Source organism: Larimichthys crocea, chromosome I (assembly GCF_000972845.2).
Source record: "Larimichthys crocea isolate SSNF chromosome I, L_crocea_2.0, whole genome shotgun sequence".
Classification (NCBI taxonomy): Eukaryota; Metazoa; Chordata; class Actinopteri; family Sciaenidae; genus Larimichthys; species Larimichthys crocea.
Window position 1 is genome coordinate 36,981,344 of NC_040011.1, and position 19,664 is coordinate 37,001,007.

The window sequence follows — 19,664 nt, forward strand, 5'->3', positions numbered from 1 at the left end:
CACGTTTCACTGTAAAAACAACCGTTTATGTGGAAAAAGTAAAAAAAAAAAGAAGCCCTTTTCTTATAGTAATCCAGTTAAATATTGGATATGAGGTCATGCTAAAAAAAAAAAAAAAAGCTGTCAAAATTGCACATAATAATATAACAATAACAAGAAAAATAAAATAAAAAGTTGTAAATTAAAATGTATACAAAGAACGGAAGCCCCAAGTGGTCACACATTCATACATTTTATTCTTTCCTCCGAGATTTTTTGTTTCCCGAGATCTCCAGTTATTTATGTTGTGTCGAAATAACAAATGTTGTTATCCTGAGGTTAACGGGATCATTTTCTCCATATCTCGATAAGATAATGAAACTTTGTATTCCCAGGATAATGCCATAATTACTTAATTCAAGACAAATAAAACTAACTGGTTATCACAAGAAAGTGGAGGAACCCCTTGGTATCGCATTGAGATAATGAAACCTTGTTTTCCTGAGATAATAACATAATTAATTAGTAGTTTATTATTGATTAGTATATTACACCATTGCAGGAAACATTCAGTGTAGCAGTGAGGAGCAGGAGAACACAGGTGAAGTGATTTAATATACTAATAACACACTGAATAATTACGGCATTATCTCGCGAGAACAGCGTTTCGTTATCTTGCGATCTGGAGAAAATGTTCCCGTTATCTTGGGATAACAACATTTGTCATTTCGCCAAGACTACATAAATAACTCGAGATCATGAGTAAACAAATAAAATTAACGTGTTAACATGAGAAAAACAGAGGAAATAAAATGTAGGAATATATGGCCACTTAGGGCTTCTGTACAAATGATATACTAAATTTCTTCTTTGTCATACAATGCTTCCACAGCCATCATTGAGATGAGCGATGTTTGAGATGGCTAATTTAAAGTCTTCCTCTTCTCAAAATGTGTCTAACACTTGAATGTTGTTTTAAAATGCATCTGCTGAAGAGAGACAGCTTCTCAATGAGGATATCTGCCAATCATAGCCCAATAAGCAATTTTTACATACACTGGCCAGCCACTTCATTAGTTCTGTTTTGTTGACACTGTCAAAGGGTATTACTTTAACTATTATGTTTATTATTGAGGTCATGGGTGCTGTTGTTATAGGAGTGCATTATAGTGAAAGTTTCTAATATTTTGGCCCTCTCATTATGTAAATGGGATGGCCAAAATATTAGAAACACCTTTCAGTATAACACAGTCCAAACTACAGCTTCAGTACTAAATATATAGTTAAATGAATATCTCTATGACAGTGTCAACAAAAACTAAAAGACACACACAGTTATCTCTCTCCATTCATCTGTCCCATACAGGTTTCTTATTGTCTTCAATTAATCAAAATAGAAATGGTTAAATGGAACTATTTCTTACATTTCTGTTAATCCAGGGAACTCAAGCCACATTTTTTAATGCTTCACTGTATGTTAAAACAGGTGAATGAAAATATTACAGTATATGATTTCATTTTCACTTCAAAGACAATGAATTTAGGGCATCAGTGGCTAATAAACACATACACCATCATAATTTTGTGTAGTCAGGACAACACTATAATATAAAATTAATAAGCAACAGTGCTACCTTCTATTTAAAAAAAGGAAAAATGTGTCAAACATGCGGCTCCTGTAAGATAAATGAAAAGATAAATAATTCTGTTTCTGTAAAACATTTTGTCAGAATTATAGCACCATGCAGCTAAAACACAAACTCTTCAATATTGTGAAACTCTTCAAGTGGTTTGATTTCTTTTCCCCCTCCTTGTGCGCCCCCTGGTGTCACAGTGTGATAAAAAGTCTACCATTGTGGAGCAGTCTCTTCAAACATATCTTCGCTTACTGTCACATTTTCATGTGACATTAAGTGAATTGCTGAACCAAAACAAAGACGACAGTATTAACTGTCATCCTGAGCATTAGCCTTTCTATCAGCTTCATTGAGATAGTCCTGGTCAGCGTAAATAAGAAAGCCGGTGAAGGTGCTGTCTGTCCAGAAAGGGTCAAAGAAGAGTCCGTTCTGCTCAGAGTAGAAGATCTGCAGCCAGACCTGGTCTGACTTCTGCAGGTGGAGAACAGTAGAACCAGAGGCCACATCATGGTTCCCTGTATTTGCATCAAATGTCTTGATCTTGTACTGTCCATTGTGGACCAGCCCTATGGCAAGGTGTTTATTTGCCAGAGTGATATCATATGTGAAATAATAGACCCCAGGGATGACACAGACAAACTTCCCACTGCTTGCGTTGTAGTGACTCCCCTCGTTGAGTAGGATCCTGCTGAAGCGGATGGGTAGTCGCTCTTTAGGGTAGCTCTTTGTCACTGCCACGGAGAAGGCTGATCTGGCTGTACCACCACAGTTGCAGAGTCCGGGAGCTCCTTGTTGGCCCACATCACCCAGCTCTCCTTTTGCCCCTCGTTTTCCAGCAGTCCCCGGTGTTCCCCGTGGCCCCTTCAGTCCCCGTGGTCCAGCCTTGCCGATGACACCTTCACGCCCTTTCACACCTGGCTTGCCTATGTTCCCAGGCCTCCCTGGGTCACCTGACAACAAACATAAAAAGATGAGCGAATGATAATACACAGAAGAGCCCAGAATAACTCCTCAATCCAACTTTATACCTCATAATTTATCATTTGCTCCAAAGGAACATTTCAGCAGCATTTCACGTTTTGTAACACTGGGCCTGTGGGAGCCTTTGTATGGGATGCACACTCTACCAGGTGAGCTAACCGGCGCCCCAGACATCCTTACATTGTTATAAAACTACAATAACATAAACCTCACTTGATAAATATGTATAACAAGTAATACTGTGCCTTAAAAACACAAAGTAATGTGTCTCTGTAGCAGACTTCTGAAACATTAATAAAACAATGTTGTGTCTGTAACTTGAGCTGTTAAAAAGGGGCCCAGGACCCCAAACAGAACATTACAGTAGAACGGAGTCAGTCAATTACTACCTGCATCTCCCCTTTTTCCTTTCTCTCCATCCTTCCCATCCGGGCCATCCTTCCCTGGTGGCCCCATGGGGCCCATGGTTCCCGGTGGTCCAGGGGATCCCGGGTTCCCTGTAGGCCCCGCTGGGCCGGGCACACTGCATACCAGCTGGGAGGAGTGGATGGTGATGTTGCGACCTCTCTTGGGTGAGACATACGTAGACTGGGAGAAGACAGCTGACAGCAAACAGGACATCACACATATCTGGAGCATGATGGTCACTGTGGAGGCACGCGAAGAGGAGAGAAAGGAAGTTTTAGTTTTGTGAGTTAGTCACAACCAGATGATTCAAGCGTCTTCTAACAAAAAACAAAACAAAAAACACAAAATCTGCCAAGCTAAATGCAGAGGGGCGGCAGAGTACATGCGTAATATCTGCAGCTAGAATAAAAAAAACATGGAAGCAGTTATATAAAGTTGTTGTTGTGGTAAGATTCATACTTAAATAATGTGAAATGTTATGAGCGGATCAAAGCACAGAATAACGTTTACAGCATGCCTTTGCAAAGGGTGTGTATCAGACATTTCAGAAACAGAAACAACTCACCAGTTAAAGATAACGTATGACCCATGGGCATTGTTCAGCTCTATCCAAGTTGCTTTTCTGTACAAGAGTGCACAAAGATTTCCTACATGATTTTCCAATAATCGGGTGAGATATCATTCTTCAAGAAAGAAGCTCTGCAGAGAAATGTGCAGCCCAGAGAATCATAGTCCATAACATCCGCCCTGTTTACACTGCCAAAAAAATACTTTTACCATGAGATCATCAAATTCAAGTCAGTGCAACAGTATTCACCACAGCACAGCTGTGTGGTGACGCATCACGTGGTCATACTGTAGGGAAACAGGGTGTTACATAACAAACATGATAAAATATAAGAACAACGCACACGTAGGTTTTAAAAAAAAATCATAAATCTCGATAAAGCTAAAACTTTAGCTTACGGCTCTCTGCAGAAGTGTGTGAAATTCACTTTGAATATTACCAGATGTGTTTATGTTTTTTGCTGTGACGCAGAGCCAAAAGCTGAGATACCAGTAAAAAAGTTACAGCTGTTGAGTGAGGCAGTGCCTTGTGTCTAGCAATCTACTGTATTCACCTTTAACTGGAACCATGTGAATAGAAATTACGCAACCGGTTACTGTGTTGCAGGTTTCTATGACACACTATTAGCAAAAGAATCTCATATCTGACCTACATATACTTTAATGTTGACTTGTGTTGAGCTTTAACTGTCAAAGAATGAGGTGGAATAATGTTTAAACTGTGACAAAAACATATTGTGATCTTCAAAAACACAGCCCGAGTTAATAAGTAGATTTCCATCAACTCTACTGCTATGTATGAAGCACACTGAAGCTGAAGATTGTATAAATGATTGATTTGATAATGATTGATGGAAAATTGTCTATATTCCTAAACAAAAACAAGCTATGGCTGAAATTCTATTTATTCAATACTGAAGTAAGCAATACATTTCAGCAAACAAACATAAAACTAGTAAAATATAACAAGAAACATCTATCTAGAAGTATCGGCCCTTCTCCTTCATCCTCATTCTTCTCCTTCATCTTGACTCTTCTCCTTCATCCTGACACTTCTCCTTCATCTTGACTCTTCTCCTTCATCCTGATTCTTCTCCTTCATCCTCACTCTTCTCCTTCATCCTCACTCTTCTCCTTCATCTTGACTCTTCTCCTTCATCCTGACACTTCTCCTTCATCCTCACTCTTCTTCATCTTGACTCTTCTCCTTCATCCTCACTCTTTTCCTTCATCCTGACACTTCTCCTTTATTCTGACTCTTCTCCTTCATCCTGACACTTCTCTTTCATCCCGACTCTACTCCTTTATCGTGACTCTTCTCCTTCATCCTGACTCTTGTCCTTCATCCTGACACTTCTCCTTCATCCTGACTCTTCTCCTTCATCCTGACTCTTCTCCTTTATCCCGACTCTTCTCCTTTATCCTGACTCTTCTCCTTCATTCTGACTCTTCTCCCTAAATCTGAGTTCTCCTTCATCCTGCCTGGGCAGTAGCACCCTATGAATGTTCTAAGAGACAAAGAGAGAAAGATAGAGACAGAGAAATACATTTGACATAATACGTTAAAAACAAGAAAGAACAGATACAAACAGGGGAGAAGGAAAGAGAAAGGAAATATAAAGATGAACCCTCATGTAGGTTTGTCATCTTAAATGTAAGTATGTGTGACTGGTCGCAGAAGCAGATAATGTAATGGACACTTTACTAAAGAACATATAAACATTAATCTACAGAGACTTACTACAAGCTGGTGGTGTTTTGTCTCCATCAGGCCCTCGGTGTAAGGATGCTGACAGAAAACAGTGAAGGGGACGCAGTCCTCAGGCTTGTAGCCCAGCTCTCTGAATATATGCACCAGATGCTAGAGGCCATCAGAGATAAATATTATCATGAAGGAAGAGTTTCATTTTAATAATGGTTAAAAATTATGTTTAGCTTCAGTGTACTTTGAATTTACATCTTTTCTAGATTTACTCAATCATTTCTTTACTTGATTAAATTAACCATTCATTCATTCACTCTCACAGGGGGGTTATACAACCTCAGTGTGCTCCTCCTGACTCAGGCAGCCCGGAGGAAGGTAGTCATCTTTCATCCTGGTGGCTTTGTGGCAGAGGACAGCAAGAAGAGCAGGGATGGACACTTTCTGGTCTCCAAAGAAACGGCTAGATGCAAGTTCTGAGGAGCTGAGCTCTGCTGACTCCTCTATACCGGGTATAGACTGTATACACAATAAAAAGTGATATTGTCCTGCACAACAGTTTGTATGGAAGAGAAACATTAACACGTTTCATTTCAAAAGTACCAGCCAAAAAAAACTGACATACCGTTAAATTTGGCGATTGTTGAAAATATCTTGATTTACATACAAAAAAATGTTTTTGATCAAGAGGATAAAGTGCTTTTGTTGTGCAAAATTACATTCTCTTTTCTTTGTACATTCATTTACTCACCTTGACAAGCTGTCCCAGAGGTGACAAGGGGTTGAGATGTTGTCCCAGCTCTACACTCAGGGCTCTGATGAAGCCCTGTTTGGGGCTGGTGTCAGCTGCAAAGTACTGCAACATGGACACATAGTCCAGACGAGGAGGAGAGAAGGAGTGGTCTGCAAACAACTGGAAGAAGAACTAAGAAAGAAGAACAGGGGCAAATGTTACTGTTGATTTATTTTATTTACTACAGATTATTTGGACATACAGTAAACATGAGACTTTGAGATTTAGAACAAACATTTATGTAGTTTGACTAAAATGAAAACTTAAATTTTCCGGTCCATTTCAGGAATAATAAAAGTTTATTTTGTCCTGGAATTAAGTTGTTAGGCGTTGCAGGTAGTTTACCCTGCGTAGGTTAACCAGGCGGTCATAAGGCAGAGGCTCAGAGGGGTCCTCAGGAACAGGCTGGGCACTCTCACAGGAAAACCACAACTCTGACTGGTAAGAAAAGAGGCAAGATGAACAAATTGACTTGAACCCAACCTGCTCATGAAAAGAGACTCTCACACTGCATAGTAATGCCACAAGGGCGAAGAGGAGCCATGGATATTTAACTTGTAGACACATTTCTCCAGAGTACAGGGACTGTTTGTGTGAGAAGAGACTAACCTGTAGGTACTGTTCCTCGTTTATGTATCCTGTGTCACCAGTATCTGCTGCCTTGAAATGTTGTAGTACAACCAGCAGCTGCATTAAGGAGGGAGATGGCCAAGGGAGGGCAGCACTGAGCAGAAACTGACGCCAGTCTATCAGCTCATACTCATCAGTAAGCAGAGATACAATCTCCATCAACTGGGGACAGGAGAGAAACACAGTGCTTGTGTAATGTGTGTTTAATCTGGTTGCTTTGTAAGTAACTTGCTTTACTTTCTCTGCACTGGATAAGTCAACCGAGTGACATTTGATTATGTAGTCTTAAAACCTTGTGTCAATTGACTGAAATTGTTCATAACATGTCTTCCTTGTGGCCTTGATGTATTATTTGGTGCTATGAAGTGAAGAGAAAAGAATTGATCATCCAACTTTGTGTTTTGACTCTCTGGAATACTTTTACGTATACCTGGATTTCATTCAACTTGCTCCAACTCTCAGGCACTGTGTTTCTGGCCCAGTTAACAGAGATGATATCCCTGAACAAATCAAAGAACTCTGGACTGGATATGAAGCCTGAAAGTCAGAAAGGAAGGAAAAGGATCAATGGATCGCTTGATAGCAGGACTAATAGACCTAATCATATCACAGCTTGTCTCCCTTGTATGTACCTGATGGAGCAACAATGCATAGCTGTTTGTGGAGTGACTCTAGCTGAGTTATGGTGGGCGTAGACCCCATGGGCTTCTCCAGAGAAGTTGGACGGGGAGGAGGAGGCAGGCTGGGCACCATGAGGCAGTCTCCGTTCAGGTAGAAGTCAGTACCTTCCTGGAGAAAAGAACATAGAGAATCTTAAATTGGCAAGAGTGAGGTAATCGAGAATAATTTAGATTTCCTGCAGTTACCCTGTAACTAAAGAAAAGACGATAGCTGCCCTGTAACTACTGAGCACCACACTACACCCATCTGCTGTGGATACTAATCAATATCAATACAATTATAAAGTAAACTCTTACCAACACCAGCTCATACTTTAACTTCTCACCAGCCTGTATGTGGTGGTGAACCACTTCTGATAGTTGGTCAATACTAGAGAAAAGGAGACAGATACAGATATAACTTCAATTATGTCTTCTATGTATAATTAATGACAGAACTCTCTCTGTCTCGACTTTAATGTACAACAAGAGAGTAAAACCTAGAATTGTAGTTTTATATTAATCTATATACTCTTATTTTTTTATATTCTAAAGTATTAGTTTTAGAATAACTTCAGGAAAAATTTAAGGACATTATCTAGATATTTTTGATGTTCTCTGACTTTTTTGCCAAATAAATACAAAAATAAAAACAGTAACACACTAATCCAACAATTAAATTCTGCTTACATACACGCACACGTATAGCATTATGGTATGGCATGGTGATAAACTACAGACAGCATCTACCACACAATAATCAAAAACAACAACAGTAATTCACTCTCATGTCCCTCCATATGCACATGACGCACAGCACACCACACATGAAGTCATAATGTACCTCTTAATTTCTGCAAGATAGTTTGCTTCTGACCACTTCCACATACTGTCTGAGGTCTGTTCAGCTCTGCTTTGCAGGGAGTCCACCATCGCCAGACCGTGACCTTTCACGAGCGCAATGCGCATCTTTGTTACACACACACACACACACACACACACACACAGGAAGACAAACAGAGGAACACAAACAGAGAAACACAACTATATGAGCATACTGACCATTTATTTACACACACATTTATTTATACACGTGCACTGTGCACATATGAAAATACCCACATGAATATACATACACATACACATGTGTGTGTGCGCGCGTGTGTGTACCTTCGTGAACCAGTGCAGCTGAATATTCTTTATGTATTTTGTTTTTCACTTTTTGCTCGTGACTCTTCTCTTCTCTTTTGTTATCAGCCGGTGTAGGGGTGGGTGCCTGAGGTGGGACTGGTGGATCTGGAGGAACAAAATGTGGAGAAAGATAATGATGTAGAACAGTGGTTCTCAACTGGTCTGGCTTCGGGACCCACCATCACCCCTAAAGGACAAGCCGTGACCCAAATTGAGGAAAATTTTCAACTTCTCAAATTTATTTAATGAAAAGATGGTGCAGTTTGGTGGGTGTCTATTAACATTACAAGGCTTTATCGCCACCTACTGTGGCGATTGTGAATAGACGGCACTCCGCGACATAAAAAATCCACTTCAAAATAAAAGCACAGGATGTTGTTCTTAACATTTTTTTCCCAGGCAAAGGCCCGCGACCCACTGAGAACGGGTCCGCGACCCACTTTTGGGTCGCGACCCACCATTTGAGAATCACTGATGTAGAAAACCTACTGAAACATACTGTACATGCTTCCTAAAAGAGAATTTTCCTAAAGCTCTGAAAAGTCATACCAGTCTGTTTTTTTGTTGACTGCTTTCCTTTTTGTTTTGTCTTTGCACTTGAAGTTGCCTTCGACTCCTCATTCACTGGCAAGCTCTTCGGCTCCTCTTTTGTCTTCTTTTGGTGGGTTTCTGTTGACACCTAAATGAATATATAAACCATAGATATCAGGAGTGGAAGAAAAATGTGTATAAACAGTAGCTTCATAATGCAGCATGCTCATGCAAACTCTCACACGGAGGATTACCAAATTGCTGATGACTGTGATTGCCCCTTCATAGTCTGAGATCAGTTTCTCGTGGGATGGCTACAGTTAACAAGGAAAAAGGTCAATATCTCTCACTAAAATATTATACATCAACATTCTACCATTCACTATAAATTATATTTAAATTCATTAAGGACTAAAACATCTATCATATGACATAGTGTAATAACAAACATAGTCAAAGATAGCTGTGAAAAGTGAGATAGGAAATCTGATTTGACATTACCTCTATAGGTTCTGTCTGATCCTTGCCTTGCGTCTTGACGCTGTCTGAGGAGTCAGGACATCTGGGGATGTAGAGAGGAAATTGTCTATGTGTGCATACTGGGCAGTATTTGGACTGTGAGGAAATAACAACATAAATTATCTTGTATTAACACGGTTAGGTTACTTTAGGTTAGTAGTGTGGTTCTTGCCTTTTTTCCTGATCCTTTATTTCTTGGCTGTTCAGTAGAGGGATACGGACAAATTTAGAAGGTACCTCAGGTAGCACCCGACTGTGCATGCTTGAATAGTAGACCTTAAGAATACAGAGTGTGGCATGAAAGCGGTCCATCTCCACCTATGCAACACAAAGAGTAGATCAATGTTAAATCACACTGCAGAGAATCATAGTGGACGTACAGTACATGCCTATAAACGCACAGTATAAAGGAAATAATATATAACATGAGCTTACAACTTCAGAAATGATGGCCAACAATCTGACATATTGTTCAGCCAAGTAGTTATTACTGAAATAGAAAAGTTACCTGCATGAGTACCGAGTGGTGGTTGATGAGCGTGGCAATGTGGCCCTCCAACCAGCCTTGACCCATGAGAGCAGCTTTCTCCAGCTCGTTCTCCTCTTTACGCTTGTCACTAATGTCCCTCAGTTGTTCACACAGTTCCTGAACACACATCAGAAAATCTCCATATATTCTACATTCTACAGATTTTTATGACCAGTTTAAGAATGTTATATTAGGGAACATATTATATTACACATTATTCTTACATCCATTCTCAGATGTAGTTCTGGTTTGCTTTCCTCGTCTTCTCTTATATCATCAGGTATGCTGTTAAAGTCCTTCTGCCACTTAGACACTAACTCCTGCTTCAAGTCTGGACGTAACAGGTAATGCTTGTAGTCCTCTCTACAGATACAAGGAACCATCAATAATTTACATAATTTTCTCTTTCTTTTGTAAAGTATTTCTGACAAAAACCTGGGTCAAATCCATTGGTGCCCAAAAATAAGAGTAACCATGACAACCTGTGATTGAGTCAGAGATAAATTATAAATACTTTCTGTTTCTATCTGCAGCTATAGACACATGACAAAACCTAGTACTAAGGGATAAAGGGGATTAATTACCTGTATTAAACAAGGTATTAATGACTCTATTGATGTGTACGGATACCCACACTGTTAAATTTACTGTACTGTAGATGTATTGTTAGCTTTTCATGTTATCAGATTAACAGATGTAGGCAAGCAGGAAGCTGTGTATGTTCAACTTTAAAGATCAAATATTAAAATGAACGATATGCACTGAAATCTGTACTGAGTTTACTTGATGTACTACATAAAATCAACTTTGTTCACACTTCCTTCAAGCTCTGGCAGAGTACCTTTTGTTGTAAAGGTAATGGTTAATGAAAGTGCGTTGTGAGCGCAGCTGCAGCATCACTGTCTTTATACTGTTCACATAAGAATCACACGTTGCCTCCCAATGGGAGCACAGGAGCTCTGGGATCCCCTAGAGATAGAGATGTGGGAGATTAAGAGACAAATAATATATCATGCTGAATGTCGCTGACAAAACCAGAATTGAGATTTGTGTACTTCCAACTCTGATAAGCAAAACAAACATAAATAAACATAAATAGATGATGTTGTAACGTACTGGAGGAAGGGGTTCGTCCACATAGACCCAGCTGGATGAACCTGGGCAAGGTGAAGCAGACCCCTTCCTTGAGTGCCCTATTGATAAGCCAGATGTAAAATACATCGTTATCATGATAACAAAGTAAGATTAATCAATATTTAGAGACTGTTAAATAAGTGTAGTTTCATATTAATTGACAAAATCAAATAAAAAAAACTGATAATGATGGTATGTTCTTGATGATTACAGTAGTGAGAAAGTGATTCACTGCCAAACCACTCTAAAACAGACACCGGTAATGATATTTAACTGACAAACAAGTCAGTCAACTCTGTCAATTTGTCAGTAGGATGCTATTAAAGCTAGAAACCACAAAGATATGACCCTAAACAGTGTAATCTACAGACCACTGATCAAATCACCTCGAGGGGAATGTATGTTGGATTTGGAAAGTGACTTTGCACTTTGGAGGTTTTTTTCAGTCAGGCAGGAATGGGACTCTGTGGAGCCAGGGGCTTCATCTGTGAGACCTGGATGTTGGTCTACAGGTGTAGCTGAAGAAGAGGAGTTCGGAGCTTTCCCGCTGTCTAACACAAGGTTTTCAACAGGAGGAGTGGCGAGAGCTGATGAGAGAATACATCAGATTATTGTGAGTAAATTTGTGTTTCTTTCATGGACTGTAGAAAAAGACAGAGTTTTATTATTAGTGTCTGATAAAAATAAAACACTACCTAAGCCATAGCCTTTTTACCAAACGTTATGAAACAATATATAAATCTGACATTCACTTAATGCTAAACGTACAACCAGTTACCCGTCTGTGTTTGTGTCATCGCTTGCAGCAGGACAGACTCCACCCTTGTGTAAAGCTCTTCCTCATCTACATCTGCATCAACACGCACCAAAATGTTCTGCTTTCCACCAAACCATTCTGCAAGTTTTGGCCAGTTATCCTGAAAATCTGTGACCCTTCAGAGAAGAATTAATATTTGATATCAGACACACAGTCATGTAGTAGCAGTAATGTATTCATGTCAGTGTAGCTTCCCATTAGACTCTTTTTTTTACCTGCTTGGGATCTGTGCCAGAAAAATGGTCTTATCTGTGGGATCTTTATCTGTATGTGCACCAGATTTAGGAGCATGAGAACCACATAAACACCCAAACATACAAGCACAACAATACAATCTAACAGACAGATACATAACATTAAACTCCAATCGCTGTCACATACCCGTATGACTGAACGCACGCCTGACTACACACTCATCTGGGATATCCAGGAGCAGAGCCAGGTCCAGTACAGGAGCCGGAGGAGGAGGTTTCGGTGGATTTGGATCAGCAGCAAGGTTTGTTCTGCTCTTTACAATGTCATTCCCTACATCCACAGACCCGCCCAGGGCTTCTTCTAGCAGGTAGGCCTGGATGATGTCTGCTGGAAAGCCATCCAGGATCCAACCTGACTGAGCTGGAACCTGCCTGGTAAGAACACAGAACATTTTTAATCATCTAAGGAGAGTGCCGTCACATTTAAATATAATTTTAACATACAATGGACTAAAGACAATACACTGCTTTATAGCAACACAGGTTAAGTGCTTACCTGATGGCCTCTACTATAATGTCCACTAACAGCTCATTAGGGATGATGTTGCCTTTTCTTATCTCTTTTTCTACAGCTGCTCCCTGCATGGCCCGAGCAGACAGCTGGAGATGAAATACAGCAATGAAATATTCAGATTATTGATATTAACTGAATTCAAGTCATATTACATATACATAAACACAAAATCGAGTGCAAGATATGCACAAACAACACTTACTCTTACTTTACTCCCTTCACTTTCCTCTTGAGTGTCAAGATCTGAAAAACAATGAAACTGTGAGTGACATGTATCACACCAAACAAGCAGCTGTGTGAACTTAACACCTCACATGCAGCACATGTGTATTGCAAGGAAATAAAAAGACTGTAATCTAGAGTATAAAAGAGCATAGAAGAGTTTAATGCTGGGTTCAGTAACCGACCAGGCTTCAGTGACGTGGAGGATGTGAGCAGTTGCTCATTGTCTTCCTCTTCCTGATGCTCTGTGAACTGTAAATTTTATCAAAAAAAGATCTTTTAAGGCTTTAAGGACTTTTGGCAGATTAGTAAGATTTTATCGTCCTAAAAATAATTTTTAAAGCAAATTTTTGTGACAAGATTAAATAAAAGGGGATGCTAGTGAAGTAAAAATACTGTCATACTGTTTCTGACTAACCTTCTCTTCATTCTGGTAAGCTTTCTCCGCCTCGTTGATCAGTGTCTCAATTGATAAGACATAGATGCCATGGGCTAAAGCAGAAAACAACAAGCTTACTCACCAACAAATAAGCAAGGTTTTTAAGAAATCATTTCAGTAAAGACATAATTAGATATTGTGTTATTGTGCTGATCCGATTGCAAGCACTGTACCTTCAGCAAACTTGGCCAGGCATGTCGTCTTGCCAGAGCAAAACTTGCCAAGGACACAGGCCTTGAAGGTGAAGTGAGGAAATGAAGAAGAGGAGGGTTCCATGACGGGTGGATGAACAATGTTCCTCAGTCGTGTGACAACATGTCCAAGAACATTGTTGTTGGTCAGGGGTGACTTGGTCTCCGCTGCTTCCTCTGGCCATGCCCACTCATCTACCATGTCCTGACAAACATATCACGTGGCTTAAACAAAGAGGATCTGACAGCTCAGTTTAAGGACCAATCGAACTTTTTCTGTGTCGAAAAATGTGTGATCTTGTTTGGTTTTCCCAACTTCACGTCTCATCACTTTTACTGAAATCAGTATTCGTTTGAAAATGTGGTTGCAAGTTATTCAGTCTGCACAGAAAAGCTACAAAGTCAACATTATTCATAAACACCCTCACACTCACAGTGTATTCATCATAGTCCTGGTTGTTGAGTATCTCCTGCTTCTTTAGCTCTACTGGGTCGAGTGGGGTAGAAAACTCATAGAGAGGCAGACCACTGAACAGCAACTCCTTCCACTCTCTCATCTCTTTCTCTGGAAACAAACTGGGCATGACAGCAGACAAAAATGACAGAAGGTCAAACTGGATTTGAAAAGTGGAATATGGGTAAAAAAACAACAACACACATTTAAAAAATAGTTTAAACTACATAATTTACTGTGTATCAGGTAATAACTGGACTTTACATATACAACATTACATGAAACGTCTTCACTCAATGCTTTCAATACTTATCTATCTACAAATATTTCTTTCTGTGGCTCGTGTTGTTATGAACTTTCACTCTCTCCCTGAGTGTACATCTTTTAAATGGAGTTGAACTGAAAATGTTCAAATCAACTTTGTCAAAGCATAATTTAATAACTAAATAAATTTAAAAGTACATTTTACTCTAAAATTATACTGTTTAGCTAACTTTTACAATAATTTCTGATCATAATACTTGGTAAATACAAAGAGACACAATTTAAAATTTCCACATATTCAGTCTGTAAGTCCAAACACCACGCATTATTTCTACTGCGTCATAAAAAGCAATCGTGTTACGTACTTCCCAGTGATCAGTCGATATTCTCCGACCTTGGTGGCCAAATCCACTATCTGCTCCACAATGTCCTTGCAGCTTGCGAAGTGCTTCCTGTATCTGATCTGCCGTCGCTCAGCAGCAAACCTGTTACAGAGTTCCATCTCCTTTCTGATCGATTCAGCACGTTCCCACCTAGCATGCTGAGCCAAAGCCTGTAGAAGATGGGATGAGTGGATACAGCATGACATGAATGTTTTTAGTTAATTTATGAAGAAAACTGATTCATTATTATTATTTTTATTGTGCAAAACACATAACTACTGTGGGTGTTTTGTGGACAAAACACTTGAACACTGAAACCATGCCTCACGCTCTCCTCATAATATCTAATACCCTGTTGATTCCATACAAACTACCAGAATCAACCCTTTCTTCTCTCCCCTCCTCACCTTACTGATACGGCCGAATACAAAGCAACAATCTAGAGGACTATTTTTCTTGCTTATTCATCCCTTCTTACCTCCTCCCTCTGCAGAGCTTCCTGGATGTCTTTCTCTCTGCGCTGTTGGTACTGCTGCTCTCTAAACAGGCGGTTCTTCAGGATCACCTCCTTCTGCATGCGCATCTGAAGCAACACAGCTGCCAAGCGCTGCTCCTCCCGACTCAGTCGTGTCACACGTTTCAGCAGCTGCTCATCTCGGCGTGCGTCCTGCAGGGCGAGGCAGAGGTGCCTGGTCAGTAGATTGGTTTTGGGTTAAAATGATGACAGTGTGAGACCAGAGACTTCAGATTATTCAGATTGTACTGAATTAATTCAACTGATCGAATAGTCATCTCTGTTACTATTAGATACATTAACATTTCTCAAAGGGAAGTGAGGTGAAGTTTCACCTCCTGAGCTCGATGAGCCTTGAACTGCTCCACCAGGAATCTGTCTACTCTTTTCTCCCGAGCAGCAGCATCCTCTTTCAGCCTCTGTTGGATATCCTGGAAATACTCTGTGTTTGACTGTAAGATCATCTCATATCTACTTCCAGACATGTCAGGGCCCTGATCTCCTGATGAAGGATGACCACTAAAATTGAAAAGATTCAAGTTGCATATAGTGAAGTCATTGTTCGAATGGATGATGCTAAATGCATCGGATCTGACATTAATACAAACATTTAAATATCATACTACATAAATATAATATTAGGAATGGCTCCTTTTCTCTCACCTTGAAGAGGAAGCAAAATCACAAGTAGCCAGTTTCTTCCTGTTTTCCTCAAAACGGGCTATTTCAGTGTGAACCATCTGCATCGACAAAATTTACAGACATTGTAAAAATACCAGAAAGACAAAAAACTCATCCTTTGATTTGAATTTTGACTTGTGTGTTATAAATGTTCAAGGGAAGATCGTTGCTGAACTTGTAGCACGACAATCGCCCTAGATGTAGTATTGAATACAGAGGGTCATCAGTTCAAGTATCAAGTAAATTTGGAAAATCCCAGGGGAGTCTTTAGCAGAGAAAGTGAATCTGAACAAATCTCCTGTCTCTAAACAATGACAGGAGTCTCCTGACTTTCAATCATGTATACACTATATTATGATGACTGTGATGTGAGCTTTTAACAGGACTTAAACCTAGATTAAAGGCCCATTGTTAGTGAGCATCACCCTCTACAAACTCTGTGAAAAGTGAAATTATCTCTCTGTTATCACATCATTACTTAATCTGGATCACACCTGTGCTTCCTGTGCTTCTCGTTGCTGCTGAAGCTTCGAAGTGTAGGGAAGTGGCTTGGGAACCTGAAATAAAGTGGTCTGTTTACAAGTTATGATGGTCACTGGGGAGCACACCTGCAGCTGCAACATACACACTTCTCCACTGTTAGTAGCATTAGAATTTGCTTTATTCCATCATCAAGCAGCTAGAGTTGTTTATAGCAACGTGCCACATCATAATATGGTAAAGAGTGGTAACTGTGCATCAAAAACTAAAGAAAAGATGGAAAGAAAGATGGAAACTGAAGACTGCCTTAAATAACTACAGGGTGAAACATTATGATGTTGTTTTATACTCTCCATACCTCCTCAACATTCTGGACTTTGAATTGCCTCTTTTGCTGGATGGGAGAGGTCACAGACGGACAGTCGTTTAATGACTGGCATTTCTCATTATAGTGCTGACAGATTTCCTGCAGCTTTAGGTCTGAATCACGTTCCACCACCCGAGGCAGTCGCTATATAAAAAGAGAGTAAACAGCTTGAAACATGTTTCTGTAGATATTAATGTTATGTTAGACTGATAACGTGAACTTTAAACATAAAACAATATTTAAAGGCAACTCATCTCAATATGTTATTACACATAGATCTATGCAGCACCCCTTACATGACAGTAGATCTCATGCTCTTTTTTGTGCAGGGCAGCAATGGCTGCAGGCTGCATGACTTCCATCATCGTCCTGCTGATTTTCGCTTCCTTCATCTTTTTAAGTGAGGCAAAGAGTTCATAAAGGAGGCTTGTGGCAACACCCGGCTTCTCCTGCATCAGTTCCTGGGCTGTATTTATGTTGAAGGGGATCCCCAATAACCGGAGTGTAGGTTCAAGTCGGGTAAAATTGTTCACTTTGGCAATGGAGGTGCTATGAAGAAAGATGTGATTAACTTTAATAATTGAGACGTCAGTTATTTTTCCAGCAAACAAGCAAAAGGAGCATGGATCAACAGTAAGATAAAAAAGAGAGGCCAACTTACTCTTTCTTTAGAAACAAACTGAAATCTTTCTGCAACTCATATTTATGCAGAACCTCTCCGATTAGGTAACCACTGGAGAAACTCTTGGCAAACGTATGTGGCTCTAAAAGAGGAACATGCAATCATTGATGCAAATGACATTTATAACATGTGGCTGTTATGTAATGCTATGTACAGCCTTAAAACATTGACTGTTAAAGTGCTGAAAGTAAGTAAACAGTTTACACCACTGGTTCTCAATCTATGGTATGAGTATCACTGGTGGTACATGACCTCTTGGTGGTGGCACATGGAAGAATCTCTGAAATAAATACATTTAAAAAAATAATAATACTATCAAAATGTTACGCTGGAATGTAATTTAAAATAAGTTTTTCATTTTGTTATAACATTCCCTCGATATGTACTCACTTTCATGCAGGTAGAGCACAGCTGGCATACAGCCGAGATTAGTGATGAGCTAAAATGTGACGTTAACTAAAATGAACGCTGCAATCATGGCTCCAAACAGGAAATATTAGAAAAAGAAATGTGGATCAGAAGTACAGCACAGTATAACTTTTTCTAATATTACAGTAAAAGAATATTAGTACTGTTGATTTCACAAATCAGGTTGTCATTGTCCATATTTTAAAATGTCTTAAAATGTTTTTACAATGACAAACTGGCGAATCATGAAAATAAAAGACCATATGACCATTAAATATTACTGTGTTTTACTGTATAAACAACCTAAATCATAACTCTCTAATATAAAATACTACTTTACTGTGTAAATGGTGAATAAATAAAGGTTTTGAAATATGACTATGAAAACACAATCATACTTCATGGTATGTTTTATTTTTTATTTTTTTTGTTTTTAGTTTTGTATGGTAATGTTTTTTTACTGTCTTTTTTTTACAGTGTAGAATAAACCTGCCTCTGAACAGGATTGACTGTATTTTAATGCCAGTGTTATAATGGTGATATTTGGAGAGCAAAATATTTTCTGAGGTGGTAAAAAGTTTGAGAAAGGTTTTTCACAAAAATACTCTTGGTTTCTATTTCAAAATAATGTTGCTATACTCCTACCTACTTTAACTCCTACCTAAAAATGAATATTTCTTGCCCATGTTGCAAAGTCAATAACTATTTATTCGTCAACTTTGAAATGTACCTTCTTTTCCTTCTGTGTCCACGTAATTTAGTTTTTAATAATTAAGTAATTAAGTTTTCCATTGAATTGAGGGACAGAGGCTGTCATATGCTGTACAGGCTGTAAATTAAATTATATACTGGGCTGATATAAATAATAATATAAATATAAATAAATAATGTTACAGTTAACGTAGCTAACTAGCTAAAATACTGTTTTAGCGTTAGCATAATTGTTTGTAACATTTTTAAGTTATCACATTAACTTTATTATTCACACTTTACCAACAACTTTTGACAGCTGGAGCTCCTCATTCAGCCACTTGCACAATATGTCTGTCATCTTCTTTCTTTTAACTTGTACATTAACTTACATATCGCTGGATAACAGTTTTATCTTCTTTTAAGCTTTTTGCTAATATCTGGAAAACAGTTGGAAATCCGTTGCGGGCTCACAGTTGCCATGGTGATCATCAACGGGGGTTTACCGGGGTCTCTTCATGGGATCCTGCTGACCCTGGATCAGTTAGAACTTCCGCACCCAAGTTAAAATTGGATAGATACATGACTTCAAACCGATCCAGAACCATAGGCGGTGTCAAGGAGGGGTTTGTCGTGCTATAGCTTCCCCTAGTGTTGGAATAGCACCCCCACATAATCCAATTAAAAATAATTAAATAAAATAAAAAAATATTTGAGATTTAAGACATTTTATCTCATGCGCTTTGTATCTAATTTCTGTCCGAAATTAAATTAAATTAACTATGTTACGAAATGTATTTTTTGATATTAACGCGAGGTCATGTCAGGTGTCACGTATTTGTGTGGGCTATGTCATCATTGTGTGAAGTGCAGCTTAAATTATTGGTTGAAAAATGAAGTAGGAAGAAGAAGGATAATTTAATAAAAGTGAGTTTCCCATGAATTCCCATGATCTGACAGTGGTGGAGTGGAATAAATGTTTGTATGAGTTTATTTGTCACATACAAGATCGTTGCAGTGAAATGATGTGTGCATATACTCCAG

The 19,664-nt window shown here is 39.1% G+C and overlaps 2 protein-coding genes across 4 annotated transcripts; both read right to left on the reverse strand.

Annotated features, from left to right (window-relative positions):
• Positions 1-149: 149 nt before the first annotated feature.
• On the reverse strand, positions 150-4,727 carry c1qtnf2 (C1q and TNF related 2). 3 transcript variants are annotated; one of them, XM_027286769.1, is made up of 4 exons: positions 4,700-4,727; positions 3,571-3,627; positions 2,987-3,244; positions 150-2,566 (listed from the first exon to the last, which is right to left on the reverse strand). In XM_027286769.1, exons 2-4 carry the CDS (start codon positions 3,599-3,601, stop codon positions 1,926-1,928), a joined length of 930 nt encoding a protein of 309 aa, XP_027142570.1. In that variant the 5' UTR covers positions 3,602-3,627; positions 4,700-4,727; the 3' UTR covers positions 150-1,925. The 3 variants fall into 3 exon arrangements, with proteins under 3 accessions (XP_027142570.1, XP_027142574.1, XP_019121024.2); XM_027286773.1 differs by lacking the exon at positions 4,700-4,727 and adding an exon at positions 4,681-4,690; XM_019265479.2 differs by lacking the exon at positions 4,700-4,727 and having other exon boundaries at positions 151-2,566; positions 3,571-3,840.
• A 3-nt stretch (positions 4,728-4,730) lies between these two features.
• spef2 (sperm flagellar 2) lies at positions 4,731-19,109 on the reverse strand. Its single transcript, XM_019265476.2, has 38 exons — positions 18,924-19,109; positions 17,502-17,604; positions 17,137-17,389; positions 16,832-16,984; positions 16,488-16,550; positions 15,976-16,052; positions 15,648-15,831; positions 15,277-15,465; positions 14,781-14,968; positions 14,132-14,273; positions 13,680-13,902; positions 13,486-13,559; positions 13,253-13,319; positions 13,048-13,088; positions 12,828-12,931; positions 12,459-12,703; positions 12,293-12,341; positions 12,039-12,193; positions 11,647-11,847; positions 11,243-11,319; positions 10,968-11,095; positions 10,351-10,489; positions 10,106-10,243; positions 9,770-9,915; positions 9,580-9,640; positions 9,333-9,392; positions 9,097-9,226; positions 8,527-8,652; positions 8,201-8,330; positions 7,675-7,747; positions 7,330-7,486; positions 7,128-7,234; positions 6,677-6,859; positions 6,413-6,505; positions 6,026-6,199; positions 5,614-5,793; positions 5,314-5,433; positions 4,731-5,080 (listed from the first exon to the last, which is right to left on the reverse strand). Exons 1-38 carry the CDS (start codon positions 18,979-18,981, stop codon positions 4,991-4,993), a joined length of 4,881 nt encoding a protein of 1,626 aa, XP_019121021.2. The 5' UTR covers positions 18,982-19,109; the 3' UTR covers positions 4,731-4,990.
• Between the last annotated feature and the right edge of the window lie 555 nt (positions 19,110-19,664).